Source organism: Panicum virgatum, chromosome 5N (assembly GCF_016808335.1).
Source record: "Panicum virgatum strain AP13 chromosome 5N, P.virgatum_v5, whole genome shotgun sequence".
In the NCBI taxonomy this organism is placed as follows: Eukaryota; Viridiplantae; Streptophyta; class Magnoliopsida; order Poales; family Poaceae; genus Panicum; species Panicum virgatum.
The window spans coordinates 43976822-43992972 of record NC_053149.1 but is presented as its reverse complement, the minus strand read 5'-3'; the positions used below and the strand labels follow the sequence as shown (position 1 = coordinate 43992972).

At 48.7% G+C, this 16151-nt stretch overlaps 3 protein-coding genes and 1 long non-coding RNA gene across 27 annotated transcripts; 3 read left to right on the top strand and 1 right to left on the bottom strand.

Annotated features, from left to right (window-relative positions):
• Window positions 1–377: 377 nt before the first annotated feature.
• On the top strand, window positions 378–3943 carry LOC120675667. Its single transcript, XM_039956869.1, has 3 exons — window positions 378–1166; window positions 2639–3420; window positions 3584–3943. The coding sequence occupies exons 1-3, from the start codon at window positions 459–461 to the stop codon at window positions 3741–3743; spliced, it is 1650 nt and encodes a 549-aa protein (XP_039812803.1). The 5' UTR covers window positions 378–458; the 3' UTR covers window positions 3744–3943.
• Window positions 3944–4577: 634 nt separating this feature from the next.
• LOC120674833 (ATP-dependent RNA helicase DEAH11, chloroplastic-like) lies at window positions 4578–7414 on the top strand. Its single transcript, XM_039955943.1, has 2 exons — window positions 4578–5245; window positions 6581–7414. The coding sequence occupies exons 1-2, from the start codon at window positions 4799–4801 to the stop codon at window positions 7412–7414; spliced, it is 1281 nt and encodes a 426-aa protein (XP_039811877.1). The 5' UTR covers window positions 4578–4798.
• A 1175-nt stretch (window positions 7415–8589) lies between these two features.
• Window positions 8590–10365, top strand: LOC120673828. The gene is made up of 2 exons (XR_005674878.1): window positions 8590–9110; window positions 9203–10365. It is a non-coding gene; the product is annotated as an uncharacterized LOC120673828 (long non-coding RNA).
• On the bottom strand, window positions 9551–13215 carry LOC120673827. 24 transcript variants are annotated; one of them, XR_005674873.1, is made up of 10 exons: window positions 12801–13215; window positions 12126–12716; window positions 11686–11786; window positions 11428–11515; window positions 11252–11306; window positions 11071–11178; window positions 10825–10934; window positions 10675–10731; window positions 10544–10603; window positions 9572–9892 (listed from the first exon to the last, which is right to left on the bottom strand). XR_005674873.1 is itself a non-coding variant. In XM_039954847.1 (10 exons), exons 3-8 carry the CDS (start codon window positions 12239–12241, stop codon window positions 10847–10849), a joined length of 546 nt encoding a protein of 181 aa, XP_039810781.1. In that variant the 5' UTR covers window positions 12242–12268; window positions 12410–12716; window positions 12801–13213; the 3' UTR covers window positions 10543–10603; window positions 10675–10731; window positions 10825–10846. The 24 variants fall into 24 exon arrangements, 1 of the variants encoding a protein (XP_039810781.1); XR_005674874.1 differs by having other exon boundaries at window positions 11686–11742; XR_005674876.1 differs by having other exon boundaries at window positions 11428–11510; window positions 11686–11742.
• Window positions 13216–16151: the final 2936 nt, after the last annotated feature.

Genomic DNA, 16151 nt, shown 5'->3' with positions numbered 1-16151 from the left:
CCAAAAAATTATGCAATTAATTTTATAATTAACTTCCATTTGATATTTTAATTAGCATTCAAACATTGGACGTGATAGACTAAGCATTACTCCTAGGGGTGTAAATTGGTGATCCTTAGATGCACCTTTAATTTTTTTAGTTCAAAATTTTGTACTAGCACCTCCACCTTTTTTTTAATTCAAAATTTTGTACTAATTTTCTAGTACAAAATTTTGAACTAAAAGAGTTAAACAGGCAACACCCTTGTTCCCTCCTACCGGATCCAAAGTTCCATGTATAGTACGGTTTTTCTTTCCATTTTCTGGGTCGGACAATTTTGCCCCTGTTTCGGTGTAATGATTCGGGGTTTTTTCTTTCCATTTTACTGGGTCGACCAATTTTGCCCGTGTTGGGGTCGCACCCGTTCAGCTAGACCCGAGATTATCGTCGATCCCGCGGTCCGCGAGGGTCGATTCCGATGATGGCCGGCGACGACGACCTCGCCGCCCTGAGCGAGCAGATCGCCCTCGCATCCTCCGCCGCCATCTCCGCCTCCGACCTAGATCACGCCTTCCAGCTCCAACTCGCCGAGGCCATCCAAGCCTCCCTCCTCGTCCCCGGGCCCAATGCCGCCGCCGCCTCATCTTCGTCGCAAGCCGCCCCCGCGCTCCTCGTCCCTGAGTCCTCCTCGGACGCCGCCTATGCCTTCGCGATCCAGGCCTCCGACCTCGCGTGCGCCGAGCAGGACCGCCGCGACGCCAAGGCCTGCCGCGCCGCTCACGCCCGGGCCGCCGCCTCCGCCCGCGTTGCCGCGCACGACGCCCTCTTCGCGCGCGAACTCGCCGCCATCCCGGAGGACCAGTGGGCCCACGACGGCGACTACTTCGAGCGCCCCCTGGAGTCGGACAAGTCGCACCGCCCGCTCTTCCGCGTCTTCTCCAAGGGCATGGCGAGCAGGGAGGTCGTGGGCCCGCGGGACCGCGACCCCAGCGTCGCGGTGCTCGCGGCGGCTATCTGCGCGCCGCAGGGGGAGGTGTTGCTCAGGATACAAAAGCCGGTGGAGCGCTTTGTGGGCGGCCGCATGATAGTCGAGGTGATGGCGCTCATGGAAGGCCTCGACGCCGCTCTGGGGCTGGGCATCCGCAGCGTCACCATCGTCACCGGTTACCGGCCGCTGTACAACCATGTATGTCATGACACAAATCCTAATATCTATTGTCCGCACCCTCACCACCTGATCAGTCAGTAGGCATTAGCAAATATGTGCTTTAGCTGAAATTGCTGGATATTTTTTTTTTTGTTTTTTTAGCATATTCCGTGGTGCTGTATGTTTAGGACACTTCACTCTTTCAATGGCTGTTCAGTTGCGAGTCTTGCTGAATACTTCACTGATTGGGTAAGACATATAGTGATGTTTTAGTCTCTACAGGACTAGGTTTGGTTGGACATTAGCTTTAGCCTATGCTTGAAATGACTGTTCCATTGTGCCATGATCCCAGCTTATCTAAATGTCACTAGTTGTCAGTGGCAGATCCAGGCCCCGGGCTGGGGGTGCTGCAGCCCGGGTCTGGTCCATAAAACTTATAGTATTTCCTAGTGCAAATCTGTAGCTTCCAATCAACTCTACTATGGTTTGGACATGTCCAACGGAGGCCTCCGGAGGCGCCGGTGCGTATTGGGGTGCTAAAGCATGTCGATAAGGTAAAGAGGGGTAGAGGTAGGCCTAAACTGACTTGGAACGAGTCGGTTAAGAGAGACCTTAAAGATTGGTATATCTCTGAGGAGGTAGTTTTGGATAGGAGCGTTTGGAGACTAGCTATCAACGTGCCTGAACCGTGACCTTTGTGTCTTTTGGGTTTCATCTCTAGCCTACCCCAACTCGCTTGGGACAAAAGGCGATGTTGTTGTTGTTGTTGTTGTATTGGAGCAGCCCTGGTCCAGAAGTAATTCTGGATCCGCCCCTGCTAGTTGTCTTGCTTATTGCATTGTGCGGAAATGGAAATGGAAATGGAAATATGATCGATAAGATTTTTTTCCATTGATAATAGTTGGTTCCCAAGAGTTTCTGTTCTTGACGATTCATTTTTCCATTTACCAGTTTGAACTGAAAAGCATTCTGCTCTTTTTTTTTTGCTACTCTCCCTATTCAGAAACATTATAAACTATCATTTTTTTTAGATGTCAAACATCTTTAACTTTGTGGTCTCACCATAGATCCCTATTTCTTAGCCATGTGTTGCCCAAAACATCATGTTTCCAGTCGATGGGTAGTTCACCAAGATGTCAGTCTAGAATTATTCAGTGCTCACCACTTTGTTGTATATTAAGTTATGAACTTTAAAATGGAGCATTTGTTATAATACAACTGCATGATGCTTTTAAGTCATTTCTTCAGCAATAACTGTAAACCCTGAATGGTGATATGCGTTAAGTTCAGCACCAGTCATGTGCATTCTACATGTGCTAAGTTTTTCACCTCTTGTGTCATCAGATTAACTGGGGTATGCGAGAGTTCTTGGTGTGCGTGTAAATTCAGTACTCAACTTATTCAAAAAAATCCTTTGCTCTGATCTTATGATGGTACCCCACAGTGAATGATTGTCAAAATCTAATAATACATTCTTCTGATTGTTATTTCCTATTTTTTTGGAATTGCAGATGCTTGGAATCTGGCGTCCATCAGGGAGGAATCTGGCAGATATGATCAATCAGGTTCTGTCGTTGCGAAGGAAATTTGATCAGTGCGAAATTTCACTTGTTGAGCCAAGCCAAGTCAGTTATGTGGTTAAATTGGCAACAGATTCATTAACTGTTCTGATTACCAAAGCCCGTGCTGCCAATGCTAACATGGCGAAGACAGAGAATTGCACTATCTGCATGGAAGACACTGACATTACCAAAATCCATGTGGTTGAAGGCTGTGCACATCGCTTTTGCTTCTCCTGCATGAAGGAGCATGTGAAAGTTAAGCTACTCAATGGAATGCTCCCAGCTTGCCCACAAGATGGTTGCACCACAAAGCTAACTGTGGAGGGTTCAAAGATATTCCTGTCACCACGGCTGTTAGGGATCATGGTGCAACGTGTGAGGGAAGGGCAAATTCCGCCAAATCAAAAGGTTTACTGTCCATACCCCAAGTGTTCAGCATTGATGTCCTTGAGGGAAGTGATGCATCCAATGCAAGCATCCAGCTCAAATTACACGGCTGCTGATGCAGCTACGTTGAGGAAGTGTGTGAAATGCAGGGGATCATTCTGCATCAACTGTAAGGTCCCGTGGCATGATAGGATGACTTGCTATGACTACAAGAGGAGGTACCCCCATGCTCGTCCAGAAGATGCAAAGCTACAGAACCTTGCGCGGCAACGTTTGTGGCGCCAATGTGTGAAATGCAAGCACATGATTGAACTTGCGGAGGGATGCTATCACATGATCTGCGTGTAAGTCCCATTCAGTTGACCCTTTGACTGCACAACTGTCATAGCTGTTCTTTTATCGGGGAGCCTAGAAAATCTGCTTAATGAAATTCCCTATAAGGAAGGCTCATACATTTGTGACCCTGTGCTAAAAACCTCTGTTGTATGTCGCTGCTGCTTGCTGCAGGTGTGGCTTTGAGTTCTGCTACACATGTGGGAAAGAATGGAAGGAGAAGAAAGCAACCTGCTCCTGCCCGCTGTGGGACGAACACAACATCATCAGGGAGGTCAATGACTATGAGGATGATGATGACTATGAGGATGATGAGGATGATGCTTACTTCTAGGCTGACGTGGAGAATTTTGCATTGATGCAACCACTGCATCATCTTCCAATGTTTTAGCATCAAGTATTGTTAGTTGGAACTAGTCGTTTATCCAGTTGCTTTTTATTTGGACCATGCATATACATCAGGATGGCATGCCTATTTGCAGTATAATACTTCTATATATAAATTATGAATGACTATTACCTCGCACTGAACACCAAAAAAACTACTGCTGCTTATGTGTAAGAAGTGATGACACTGAAGGGGGCATTTTGACCTCATTTTTTCAATGATCTTTAAAGATCAGCTGCTGGAGGCCGGGAAGCAAAACCATCGGTCATACCTCCAGTCGTTTTTGACGATACATATGGGTGGCGTCCATCTCCGCCTAGAAACTCTACGCATTGATCGCATCAGCATCAAGTGAGAAAAAAGAAAGAAAGAAAGCACGTCACCTCGAGTAAAAGAGATAAAATGCACGCATTTATAGGCTGAAAAATTCTCCTCACGATGGTGAAAAGAATACTGGAGGTTGTGTTGGATCTGATGGTTCTCAAGGTAGAGCAATATCCCAAGAATCTGGCCTTGTTTGGTTCTCTAGCGCTGCCTATCGCTAGAAGAGAATTTCGCATGCATGAAGTACTAAATGAAGTTTATTTGTAAATCTTTTCCAAGAATGAGTGTAGCTTTTGGCGACGAATCTAATGACGGTAATTAATCGATGATTGGCTATAATGATGCTACAATAATCATCCTCTAATTACGCGATCAAAGGCCTCATTAGATTCTTCGGGTTTCTAGGGCAGGAGTTCTAGAGTTGGTTTTATAAACTAACTTAGTTTGATACCATAATTAGCGGGCAAAGTGTTGATTTCCTAGAATTCTAGGAAAACCAAACGGAGTCTCTGTTACAAACATAAAAGGGCCGAGTTTGCCCGTTTTTGAACCAGCCCAGTCCAGAGTCCACAAGACCACAATCCAAGCAGCAGCAGGGCAAACAGGACTCTCGAAACCCCTCGCCTTCCTTCTTAAAAAAAAACAAAATCAAAACCCTCGCCTTTGATCTCGAATTGATGGATTCCATTCCGATGACGGGCGTCGGCGGCGACGATCTCGCCTCCTCCGCCGCCACTCCCGCTATGCACCTCGACAGCACCTTCAAGCCGCCGCTCGCCGAGGCCATCCCTCAGGCCTCCCTTCGCGCCTATCCCTCCTCCTCCTCCAATGCCGCCTCATCCCCTCCGCTCTTCCTCGTCTTCTGCAAGGGCATGGCAAGCGACGAGGTTGTGGGGCCGCCGGGGCCGAGCGGCGTCGTCGTCGCGGTGCTGGCGGCGGCCGTATGCGGGCCGCAGGGGGATGTTCTGCTGACGGTGCGCAAGCCCGTGGTGGGGTTTGTGGGCGGCCCCGACGGCGCGGCGCTGCTGGAGGCGGCGGCGCTGGTGGAGGGCCTGCACGCCGCGCATGGGCTGGGCATCCGCAGCGTCAAGGTCATCACCGATCACAAGATGCTGCACGACCTTGTATGTCATTGTCCGCTCCTTCGTCCACGTATATTAGCAAATTCATTTTTCCTGCCAATTATTCTGTACTAGTGCGTACTATTCAGTACCAGGGTGTGTGTGTAAAGTTAATGTTTACGAATACACTAATACAGAATATGCAGATGCTCTTAAATGCCCAACTGATGATGCTTATACATCAAGTATGCATGGCTCCAACCTGGAAGTTTTCGTTGATCTTCTTGCTTATTGTACTGCAAATTAAAAGTACCCCTAAAATTTGCACTGCTGTCCAAAACTCTCAGTTCGGCACAGGAAACAAAATAGACACGGCAAGTGGGTAGTGTGGCTTCCTTATCATACATGGAGATAGTATAAGAGCCATGTCGAATGCCGGGCTTGAGCGTTGTGCCACATCAACTGATCAAAGAGCAATCTAGGTTTTACGTGGTGTTTGACAACACTTTGCACATTAAGGGCTTGTTTGGATAATCTCAAACCCTCCCAAACCATGTGGATTGAAGTGGAAAATGAACTGCATTCCCTGCCAATCCCTCCCAATACGTGTGGATTGGAGTGGATTTACTTGTATGCAAACAAGCCGTAAGGTGGTTGACTGGTGCCTTTGAAGTCATCAAGCGAGTTCTGCCCTTTTCTTTCTATGGAGAAATCTTATTGCTAAATATCAATGTTGTTTATTCGTGACCACACATTGTCCAATATGCCATATTTGAGTAGTGCCTTACTAAGACGATGATAGTGCACAAGTATTTAGTACTCCATTTCAAATTGTAGGTCGTTTTAGTTTTTCTAAATACATTTATTTTTCTACGCACTTAGATACACGCTATGTCTAGATACAGAGCAAATACAATGTATCTAGAAAAGCCAAAACGACCTACAATTTTGGAACTGATTAAGTACTTACTAACACTTTTTGTAGCTCAAAGACTAAAATGGGGGCATCTATAGCTAGATAATGGAAAATTGAGTCCCACCAATTTTTTCAGCAAGAACCGGAATCCTAGTTGGGTGGTAGTCTTGGTGTCGTTGCACTGTGCATGCTCTTTCTCCTTTTGGATCAACTGTTGTTTGTGAAATGAATTTAATTGGAATACATCACTTTGGGATCAACTGTTGACAATGTGAGAATAATTAATTGGAATACATCTTTCTCCTTTTGGATCAGCTGGCATTTTTGAGAATAATTGGAATACATGTAAACTCAACCTCTGAAAATGCTTGAAATTTCTTCTCTTGCTGTCTCATAACTGTATCTGACTATATGTGCTAGCACTAAAAAAAAAAGTAGTTTTGCATTCTCATGGCCATTTTGAAACATGATTGTTATTGCAGATGCTTCGTATTTGCTCTCCGACAGGGGAGAAGCTTGCAGATATGATGGATCAGGCTGTGTCAGTACAAAAGAAATTCGAGCAATTTGAAATCTCACTTGTCCAGCAAAGCCAAGCAAGCTGTGTGGTGAAACTAGCAAGATATGCTCTAAGTGTCGAGATTGCCAAATCTCGTGCGGTCAGTGATAAAAACAAGGAGAAGACACTGGAGTCAGCTGCTGAAAGAAATGGTAACAAGGAAAGAAGAGAGACCTGCAGCATCTGCTTGGAAGACACTGGAGTTTCTAAAATCCATGCGGTAGAAGGCTGTGGTCATCGCTTTTGCTTCTCGTGCATGAAGGAGCACGTGAGATTCAAGTTACTCTATGGAATGCTCCCAGCTTGTCCAAGGATCGGCTGCACTACCATGCTAACCGTGGAGGGTTCAAAGGCATTGGTACCGCCACCGCTGTTGGAGAAAATGGCGCAGCGCATCCGGGAACGACAGATCCCTGAGGGCGACAGGATTTACTGCCCGTACCCCAAGTGCTCAGCCTTGATGTCCTTGAGCGAAGTGCAGGGATCCTGCTCATCAAAGTACAACCATGGTGGCCGCACCTGCAAAGATGCGGCACTGAGAAAGTGTGTGAGATGCGGAGGCTCCCTGTGCATCCGCTGTAAGGTGCCATGGCATGAGAGGATGAGCTGCCGCGAGTATCAATGGCTCTATCCCCACGGTGGTCGAGAAGATGCAGAGTTGCAGAAGCTGGCGAAGCAGCGGCTGTGGCGGCAATGTGGGAGATGCAAGCACATGATCGAACTCTCAATGGGCTGCTCCCACGTGACCTGCAAGTAAGCATGCCTTTGTTTATCCTCGCTAATTTTGGTGTCACTACTACTGCGTATATATGGATAGATAGGCCGGTGTTGCTGTGACAATATGAAAATTGAATGTGATTGCAGGTGCCGCTATGAATTCTGCTACAAATGTGGGAGGGAATGGATGAAGGACCAATCAAGCTGCTATTGCGACGCGGTCGAAGAAGGCAGGACTAGGGGACGGGGATGGTGCCTACCACTGCCAGCATGCTGGGGAAGGACGCGTCGTTAGTTAGTTCCCTTTGATTTATTTGTTTATTTATTTCGGTTGTATTAGGATGATGCATGGTGTCTGAATATAATGCATCTAGTACTCGTACTAGCTACTGTATTATGAAGTGTGCGCCAGTATTTGGTTTGCAACTAGCTAGCAGTAAAGTATGCATGCACAGGCAAGGAATATATTGCTGAGCAAGGACCTTTGTTGTACTCCAACAGATGGATGGGCCTATATAGTCAATTTTACAGCTAATGCATAAATTGAATTAAGAGTTGATCACTGGAGAATGCACACACAGAGAGGGAGAAGGCCAGAAGGGGCGGCGGCTGGTTGGACTCTCGTGCGTGCGAGAGAGAAAGGGTGGTGGCTGGTTGGAGGTAGAAAGTGATGTGGATTAGAAGATAATATTTATGGGAGTTAGGGCGTGACTGGTTAGCTGTTTTTGCCATGTCCAGGCTCGCCCGATGCAAAAGCCACTTGATTGGTTGCCTGCGCCGATACCTGGGTCTGGCTCGGTAGATGCAAAACGCGCCTGCCCGCCTGGCTCATGGGATGCGCATAAAATCGGCGTTTCTCTAGAGCGTGGTTCCGATGATGCAAGATGCCCGCATGGTGACTGTGAGGTGAAAAAGCTTGTGCGCGTGCAAAGATAGGTAACCAATCAGCATCCGCCAACAGAAAGGCTATTTAAATGCAATGATCCAATCAGCGTGGGGTTGCATGTGTTGAGCAGCCTGGCTCGCAGGTACCGGAGCAGCCTGGCTCGCAGGTACCGGTCAGGCTCTAACAGGCTGAATCGTGCCAATCTATTAGTTTTAGTCGGCACTGTGTGCCGGAGTTTCGGCTTACACACTACGCTCGTACCGTGTTAGCACCAGTATTAAGCTTACCGTCTCGTGTTGTGTAGTGTTTTTTTTGGTGCACCCGTTTGGCCATCTATATCTCTCGGTCTCTCCTACCGACGGAGTTGCAATCCTGTCCTCCCATATGTTCCTCCTACCTCCTCAATCTCTGGCCTGCGTGCGCCACCACCGCCGCTCCCGACCGCTACCTCCCCGACGATGCCCGCGCCCGTCCGACTGCGCCTCCCAACCTGCGTGCGCCGCTCCCGACAGCCGCCTCCCCGCTGACGCCGCTCCCGACCGGTAGCCTCCCTGACGCGGCTCAGCAACCCCTCCCCGCCACGGCCGCGCCTGCCGGACGCCTCCCCGACGCGGCCCAGAAAGCCTCCCTGTCACAGCCGTGTGTAGCGCCGGCCCGCGCGCACCTGAAGCACCGGGTCTGTCGCGCGCGCTTAACACGCCGCCGCCGACTTGGGTCGACCGCGCGCATCCGGCAGTGACGCATTTCTCCCCGCCGAGCACACCAGCGACGCCGTCATGCCCCTCCCCGCCCCGCAACGCCGACCCCGGCGTTGCCTGGTGCAGGAGTTCTTCAACACCTCGCTCACCAGGTGCTCGACTGATTGCCGAGGTCCTTGTGGATCAGCATGTTTTGTTGCTTTTTTGCACTTGCTTCCGTGATGGCGAACGTGAAGCCACTCAGATATTGAACGTGTCGTGTCGCGCGCGACACGAGGTTGCCATGCTGCGGCATGGTGGCGGCAAGAAATATGCGGCTGGTGCTCTGAGAATCTGACTCCGTGGCGCACCGGCAGCCAAGGCTTCCAGTCCCCAGCAACGAGTGCTGCAGGTTTGGGCACCAGGTATTGGCGAGCTATGTGTTGGTGGCCGCTATTTTAGTGGTTTGATTCCAGTTTTGGTTTTGCTTCCTGGAGCGTCAAGCTAATCCTTTTTTTGGCCTCATTGATTAGTGAGTGACTAGGTTCGTGCCCGTGCGTTGCTACGGGCATAAATTAATAAATTGCATTCTAATCTTAGTAGCAAGCAAATATTTAATAAATTGCCCATGACGTTGCTAGTATTATATGACAGTCCAAGGCATATATACATGCAGCACATCCAATTTGTTTAATGAAGCATACTGTGCATCTCAAATTCACTCCTATTTCTTTTCAAAAAAAATCACTCCTATTGTAGGTGAAAAAAAACTCATGGTGAGTCATCTATTAAGTTATAACAAGGGTTCACCATTGCTATTGAATCTTTACGCAGAGTGTTGCAGGGTAATTTCATCTTCATGCACAGATTCTTTCTGCTCCTGATGGCCAAACTTCAGCCTTTGCATGACCACTCAAATTCAATGCCCCTAACAGGGTGCTGCTGACCCTGTTTCCTATCAATGAAAATCATTCAGGTGAGATCTCTGCCAGCCATGAAAAAATTAATCCAAGGCCGCAAAAGAAAAACAATGGGTTCTCGACAGCTGCAGCTAAGACATATGCAATAATTCAATGCTCGTGAAACATTGAGAATGCATGGTGGAAGGCAAAATTATGCAGGAACAGTATTGCACCTACATTCATCTGCACTCTCAGCAGGGCTGGAAGAAGGGGGCAGTTGAGTTTGATCTTCTGAATTGTTATGGTTACCACTTGATTGGGTATTCTCATGATTTTCTTCCAATCTATCAGAAGTCTCCAGGTAGAATGAAACAATCTAAAGTAAAACAAGCAGTTCACTGCAGATAACTATTATGAGCTGAATGTATTTGTAATTTTGTATTTATGGCGTGTATCGAAATCGTTGTTCTAATCAATAAGACTTGTCAACCATGAGATTTGCAACATCTCAGATCCTTGTTCACAATTTGCAGCGGCACAACTTTACTGAGTACCAGCCTTTTAACACGTGTGACTATAATTTGTAATGGCACACAGGTGATAGACTCTAATTTGATCTAGCAAAATAAAATGGAAGACTTGCTTGTAGCTAAAGCATCCTCCTACTATGCTGTGTCACAGAATCAGATAGGGGAAAATCATACCTCATCTGGAGCTATGGTATCATGATTATGCTGATCTTTCTCCTTGCAATACAAATCATTCTGCAAGCCGTACCACTGTTCAGCAACATATGGGCACCACTGCGCATAAATTAAGCGAAAGCAATGCTCACCTCATCCTCTGCAACATTACAATGATAGAGATTTCCAAAATCCTTGTCAACATCATCCTGCAATTATAGCACCGCTTTAAGTTTCATGGATGCTACATAATAATGAAATCAAACTGTCTTAACGAAGACTCACAATTCTCAAATCCTTACCATCTGTTGGCACTTTTTTAACCTAGGGCACATCCACATGCACAACATAATCACTCACTGGCTCGGAAGCAGCAGCATTGTCATCATCATTTTTAGCAGTAGTATTTGAACTGAAATCCAGAGTAAGGAAAAGTAAACATCATCAATTATCCGTGAAGGCATGTGTTGGAAAGGGGGGCTGGAATCAAATCCTAATGATTTAGTTGAAATTCATGAAAACCTCACAGAAACAACTAAATTCCTTACTTCTTTAGAACCTCCAGCTTACGAAGGCGGATCTTCTCCAGGACAGATGAGATGGGCTTGCAAACAGGCTGCACAATCAGCCTAAACGAAGCACTCCTCGTTTCTGCACTGAACAAACATGAGAATGCAGATCAGACCTCAACATTTAAATTCTAATGAGACGAGCAGTTGACATCTATACCTCTCAGCAACCTCTGTGACTCAGTGTGGATCAAATCAAGCTGTGCCCTCCTCTCCTGTGAGCATGAACCAACACCATCCATCATCAAAATTGACAAGCAATTCAACCAAATAATGCCACGATCCAGAAGTCTAAACGATAATGCCATGATGTAGATCATAGGAGAGAATGGTTACCTTTTCCGACCGTTTCTTCTCCCGGACTGACTCCTTGGGCGCCTCCACCTTCCTCTTCCTCTTGCTACTCTTCCCTTTGGCCTCTGCCCTAGAACAACAAATCGATGCACAAATCTAATTAAGAACACTTACCTCTCATGTACATGACCCAGATTTGCTGCCGTCCTAAGTCTCACTCTCAAGGGCAATGTATATGCTGATTTGATTTTCTACACAGGAAAAGCAAGGGCGTTTATTTGATTGGGCTGGCTGCTCAACCTGGTGACTTGTAACTGAAAGAAGATCCATTTCTCAACATGCTTGAATATTGGGAAGCTGCAGCCATGCCACAAGTAGATGTCAATCCGCGGTCCGACCCGCTGCATCTCAAGCACAACACATCATATTTTCAGAGGAACTGAACACTTGAAGTTGGGCGGCGCCGTGGTGCATCGCGCCCAGGGGCAAGGCTCAGGATAGAAGTTTTTGGTTTAACTTCTTCATTAGACGTGAAAATATGGGAGCATTATATAGCCCTGGATCCTAAAAAGGCCAAGTAATCTTCAAGCTAACAGATCGACTCCTTTAACAATCCTAAACAAACTCTGTCGATTTGACCAACCAAATCTCTGAACCAAACCAACTTGTTGATGAAGTCTGAATGTGCTACCCTCATCCACACATAACTGAGCATGATACAGCAAATCAGATTTTCTCACCGAGATGGAGCGGAGGGCAGGGCGGAGAGGGCCGCGAATTGGGGGAAAAAATCGGAAGCACTGCCCAGCGCACGGCGGGCGACGGTCGAGGCAATCAGGCAGGAACCATACCCCATGCGGCACAAGCTTCCACTTAAATTAAACTGCAGTATAATTGATATAGTATATAGTGGCATGAAAAAGGAGAAAAACATAAAACACTGATCTCATACTCTAGCACGCAGTTCACAATTTCATGATATTGCAGTGGAAAGAGAAGCCGAGTGTATTCAGGATATTGAAACCTCCTCGGTGGGACGATGGTACGGTGTTGACAGCAGATCCGACGGCCGGGGTAGAGGACGCTGCGCCGGTTGGAGAGGCTGGGCAGATCGTGCATCGGGGAGGAGCCCGTGGCTTGCGCAGTGTTGGAGGGGGGCGCGGATCGCGCGTTGTAGAGGAGGGGAGGGCTCCGTCCCGGCGGCGCGGCGGCGCCGTGGGCGTCCGGAGATGCAGCACGCACCCACGGCGGCCGCGACGGCACCCGGAGTCCTCGCGGGCGTCCGGAGGTGCGGCGAGCGAGGCGGCGGCACTGCGGCGGCAGTCGTGGATCTGCACCGGGGAGGAGGGGCCCGTGGCTTGAGCAGTGTTGGAGGGGGGCGCGGATCGCGCGGCGTAGAGGAGGGGAGACGGCACCTGGAGTCCTCGCGGGCGCCTGGAGGTGCGGCGAAGCGTCGCAGCGGCGGCGGCGACGTGGATTGGGGCTGGGAGCGTCGACGCGGCGGAGATTTTGGTCGGAGGCGAGGCGCTAGGGCGCGGGCCTTGATTCGGCACGGCGGCGGGGATTTGGGGGCGGAAGCGAGCCGGGTTTGGCGCTCCGGGTCCCTGCGGTGGCGGCGCGGCGGATATTTTGGTCGGAGGCGAGGCGCTAGGGCGCGGCCGGGATTTGGGGCGGCGGTGTTTCGGGGCGGGGGCGAAACGGGATTGGGGGGAGGGTGGGAGCGACGCGAGGGAAGCGCGCTCCGGGTCCGTGCGGCGGCGGCGCAGCGGAGATTTTGGTCGGAGGCGAGGCGGGCCGGGATTTGGGGCGGCGGTGTTTCGGGGCGGGGCGAGACGGGGGAGGGGAGAGCGACGCGAGGGAAGCGCGGACGGGACGACGTACGAACGGAGGGGACGACGTACGAAGGGGCGAGATGACGACCGAATTTTTTTTTTGACCCTTAGCCTTTTTTATAGTAGAGATTACACGACGAAAAGGTTGTTTCTTCTGGCTGTAAGCCTGACCACAGCGGAGGGATTAAGAGCAAATTTGCTCCCTCCTTGTTTCCCATGTCCTCTCTGTCTATAGTGCCAAACAGTGCATCTACAGTGCCAAACAGTGTATTTGCTCCTTTATTTCATCCTTCCATTGTGGACGGTCTAACAACCCTATGTTAATTAATAGAAAAAATAGAAAAAACATGTCATCATATATATATCATTAAATATTAAGCATAATTAGTTCTCACTTAGAAGAGAATCGAAGCTTAGATTAATCCACTGATTTTGGTAGTGGCGGACAGTCCGCCCCTATACGGCGGACGGTCCGCGGCTCTGTCACGTGGCTGACCACGGTCAACCTCGGACACATCGACTTCCTCTGCCACGTCACCCACCCGCAGACAGTCCGCTAGTGCATCTCCGATGCGTGTCATGCGCGCAGAGTCCTGGCGCCACGTCCCACCCCCGGCCCCACTCGTCAGTCCAACCCTCTAACACCTGGGAATCTTCTCCCAGCCTTCTGTTGTCGGTCAAAACCCACCGGCAAGTAGCGACAAGCAAAACGAAGAGCCGGGAGGTCGCCGGGGCGCTGGCAATCATTGCTCCCTCGTCAACGGCTCGCAATCTTGGCACACGCTGCGGCTTTATAAGACGCAGGGCGTGCCACCTGACCTATACCCGATCAGTAAGGTGCGAACGTGCTTGCGACGATTTGCCTACAAGCGCAGACACGTGTAAATATTAGTCCGAGCCGTGGTCGGCTCCCCGGGACGACTCTTGCATCGGCTTTAAAGAGCCGATCGAGTCCCGGTGTCAGATTGGATCTGCATATCCAAATGGTAATGAATAAAACAAATAACTGTAAAGCTGCTTCAATTGAATATAGCTAATCTAATCCACGATGGTAAAAGCTTCACTGCTAGATCGGAACATCCTACACGTAATTGGTCCTAATGAGCGTAATCAATAACTAAACCTTAACCAGAATAGAGGCCTAAGAACAAGCGAAAGCCGATTCCCGGATCAATTCCCTGTTAAGACTAAAACAATGCATCTAATACATCACCGGATCATCCAACCCGTTTGCAAGACCTAACCTAGCAGATATTACGCCGATTCTTAAATATAAGAACAAACCATAACAGATTAAATCTACTAGATGGAGAAGAAGCAGAGTGTCATCTCTACGCGACTAATTCCATACAACAAGAATTAGTATAAGATTGAAACATAATCGCGTAGAGATGACATGATGTTCGTAGATGATAAGCAATAAAAGCACGATGAATCTACTAAAGACTATGCTACGAAAATCAGGATAACTAGCACTACTCGCCATAAAAAAACGCTTCAGTACGAGTAATACCAAGGTAAAACAAGAATAACGCTGCCCTAATCGCAAGAAGCGATCAGGGCAGCATTGCGCTTACTTGGATGAAAACCCTAGAATTAGGGGTGGCGGTGCGCCGAGAATTGTTGTTTGCAAAACGTGATGACGTACTCTTTACAAATATCATAGGGTACATATTTATAGTCCGGAGACTTGAAAAACAATCTAAACTAACGTGTCCATATCGGACTCTATCTCTAATCAAACTGAATTAAATCTTTAAAGATACATGGCCCACACGGCCCAAATGCTCACGCAGGAGCCGATTCACAAGCCTTCTTTGATTCCTGCTTTAAGCCCAACTCGCTCGCGGCCCATTAATTAACCCTGTTAATTTATGGCGATAACACATGCCCCCTAGTTTTAGCAATGATAATTCCAAAACCACTCCATCGCTTCACCTTCCCGTTGATGCTTCATTAAAGCGCACAACAACCGCCATGAAAGACACAACGTCTCTGCAACTGGCTCCTCGTAGAATGTGAAACTGTCGATCCATCTTCCACTTTTTACTATTTAATCTCATCCCAAATCGACTCCTTTCACTGCAAACTCATCTTCCTTCCAAAGACAATTAGTGCAGAAAACCCCAACCTTCAGTAGCCATGGAGATTTCCTCCTCCTCCGGCTCCAACTCTATCGACTATCCTTATCCCCCTTCTTCTTCAAGCTCCTCCACCTCCTCCCTCGACTCTATTCTTGAGAGTCGGGAACCGACACCGGAGTACGACCCGACGGCAGCGTACGAGGCACTCGATCCTCTGCACTGGGATGCAGAGGAGTTCGACTTCGGGATCGTCTCCGAAGACGACGAGCCCCAAACCGAAGGTGAAGACCTCCGACTCCTGTTCCAGGAGGAACCGGAGAGCAGCAGCAAGGAAGGCTTCTCTTGGGATGGAGCCGATTCCTCCTTGGAAGAGGAGATCGGCTCCCCCTCCAGCAGTGATGACCCGATAGGAGGAAATCCCTTCCAATTCCTCGGGTCCTCCGAGGAGGACAGCGAGGAAGAAAGCAGCGGCGGCGGCGGCCGGAGCAGCGACGCCGAGACTGACAGCGACAGCAGCGCCTTTGACGGCGCCAACAACGACGACGACGATAGCAACGGCGGAGATGCGCTTGCTCGAAGCCCCAAGTGCCGTAGGTACTAGGTACCTACGAGCAGTAGATGTAGGTAGTACTGTAGAAGTAGTATTGTAAAGCCGAAGGATTTTTCCTTTGTCAAATCGGCTCCTCTGTAAGAATCCAACTTTTAATGAAGCTTATTGAAAGGACCTTAATCGCGTGATGTCGCCTAGAGGGGGGGTGAATAGGCGTTTAAAATTAATCCTGCAGATTAAAGCACTTAACACAATTTTCAGCAACCAACCGGTCAGACCGGTTGAGCAGACCGGTCAGAC

Bases quoted from the DNA above. Each gene is read 5' to 3' on its own strand.
- LOC120673827 (XM_039954847.1), bottom strand. From the start codon at position 12,241: ATGGGGTATGGTTCCTGCCTGATTGCCTCGACCGTCGCCCGCCGTGCG. The intron at 11,174-11,251 runs GTATAGATGTCA...TGTTCAGTGCAG, and splicing joins GTCACAGAGGTTGCTGAGAG to AAACGAGGAGTGCTTCGTTT. The intron at 10,935-11,070 runs GTAAGGAATTTA...TCTGGATTTCAG, and splicing joins AAGCTGGAGGTTCTAAAGAA to TTCAAATACTACTGCTAAAA.
- LOC120675667 (XM_039956869.1), top strand. From the start codon at position 459: ATGATGGCCGGCGACGACGACCTCGCCGCCCTGAGCGAGCAGATCGCC. The intron at 1,167-2,638 runs GTATGTCATGAC...TTGGAATTGCAG, and splicing joins ACCGGCCGCTGTACAACCAT to ATGCTTGGAATCTGGCGTCC. The intron at 3,421-3,583 runs GTAAGTCCCATT...TGCTTGCTGCAG, and splicing joins TGCTATCACATGATCTGCGT to GTGTGGCTTTGAGTTCTGCT.
- LOC120674833 (XM_039955943.1), top strand. From the start codon at position 4,799: ATGGATTCCATTCCGATGACGGGCGTCGGCGGCGACGATCTCGCCTCC. The intron at 5,246-6,580 runs GTATGTCATTGT...TTGTTATTGCAG, and splicing joins ACAAGATGCTGCACGACCTT to ATGCTTCGTATTTGCTCTCC.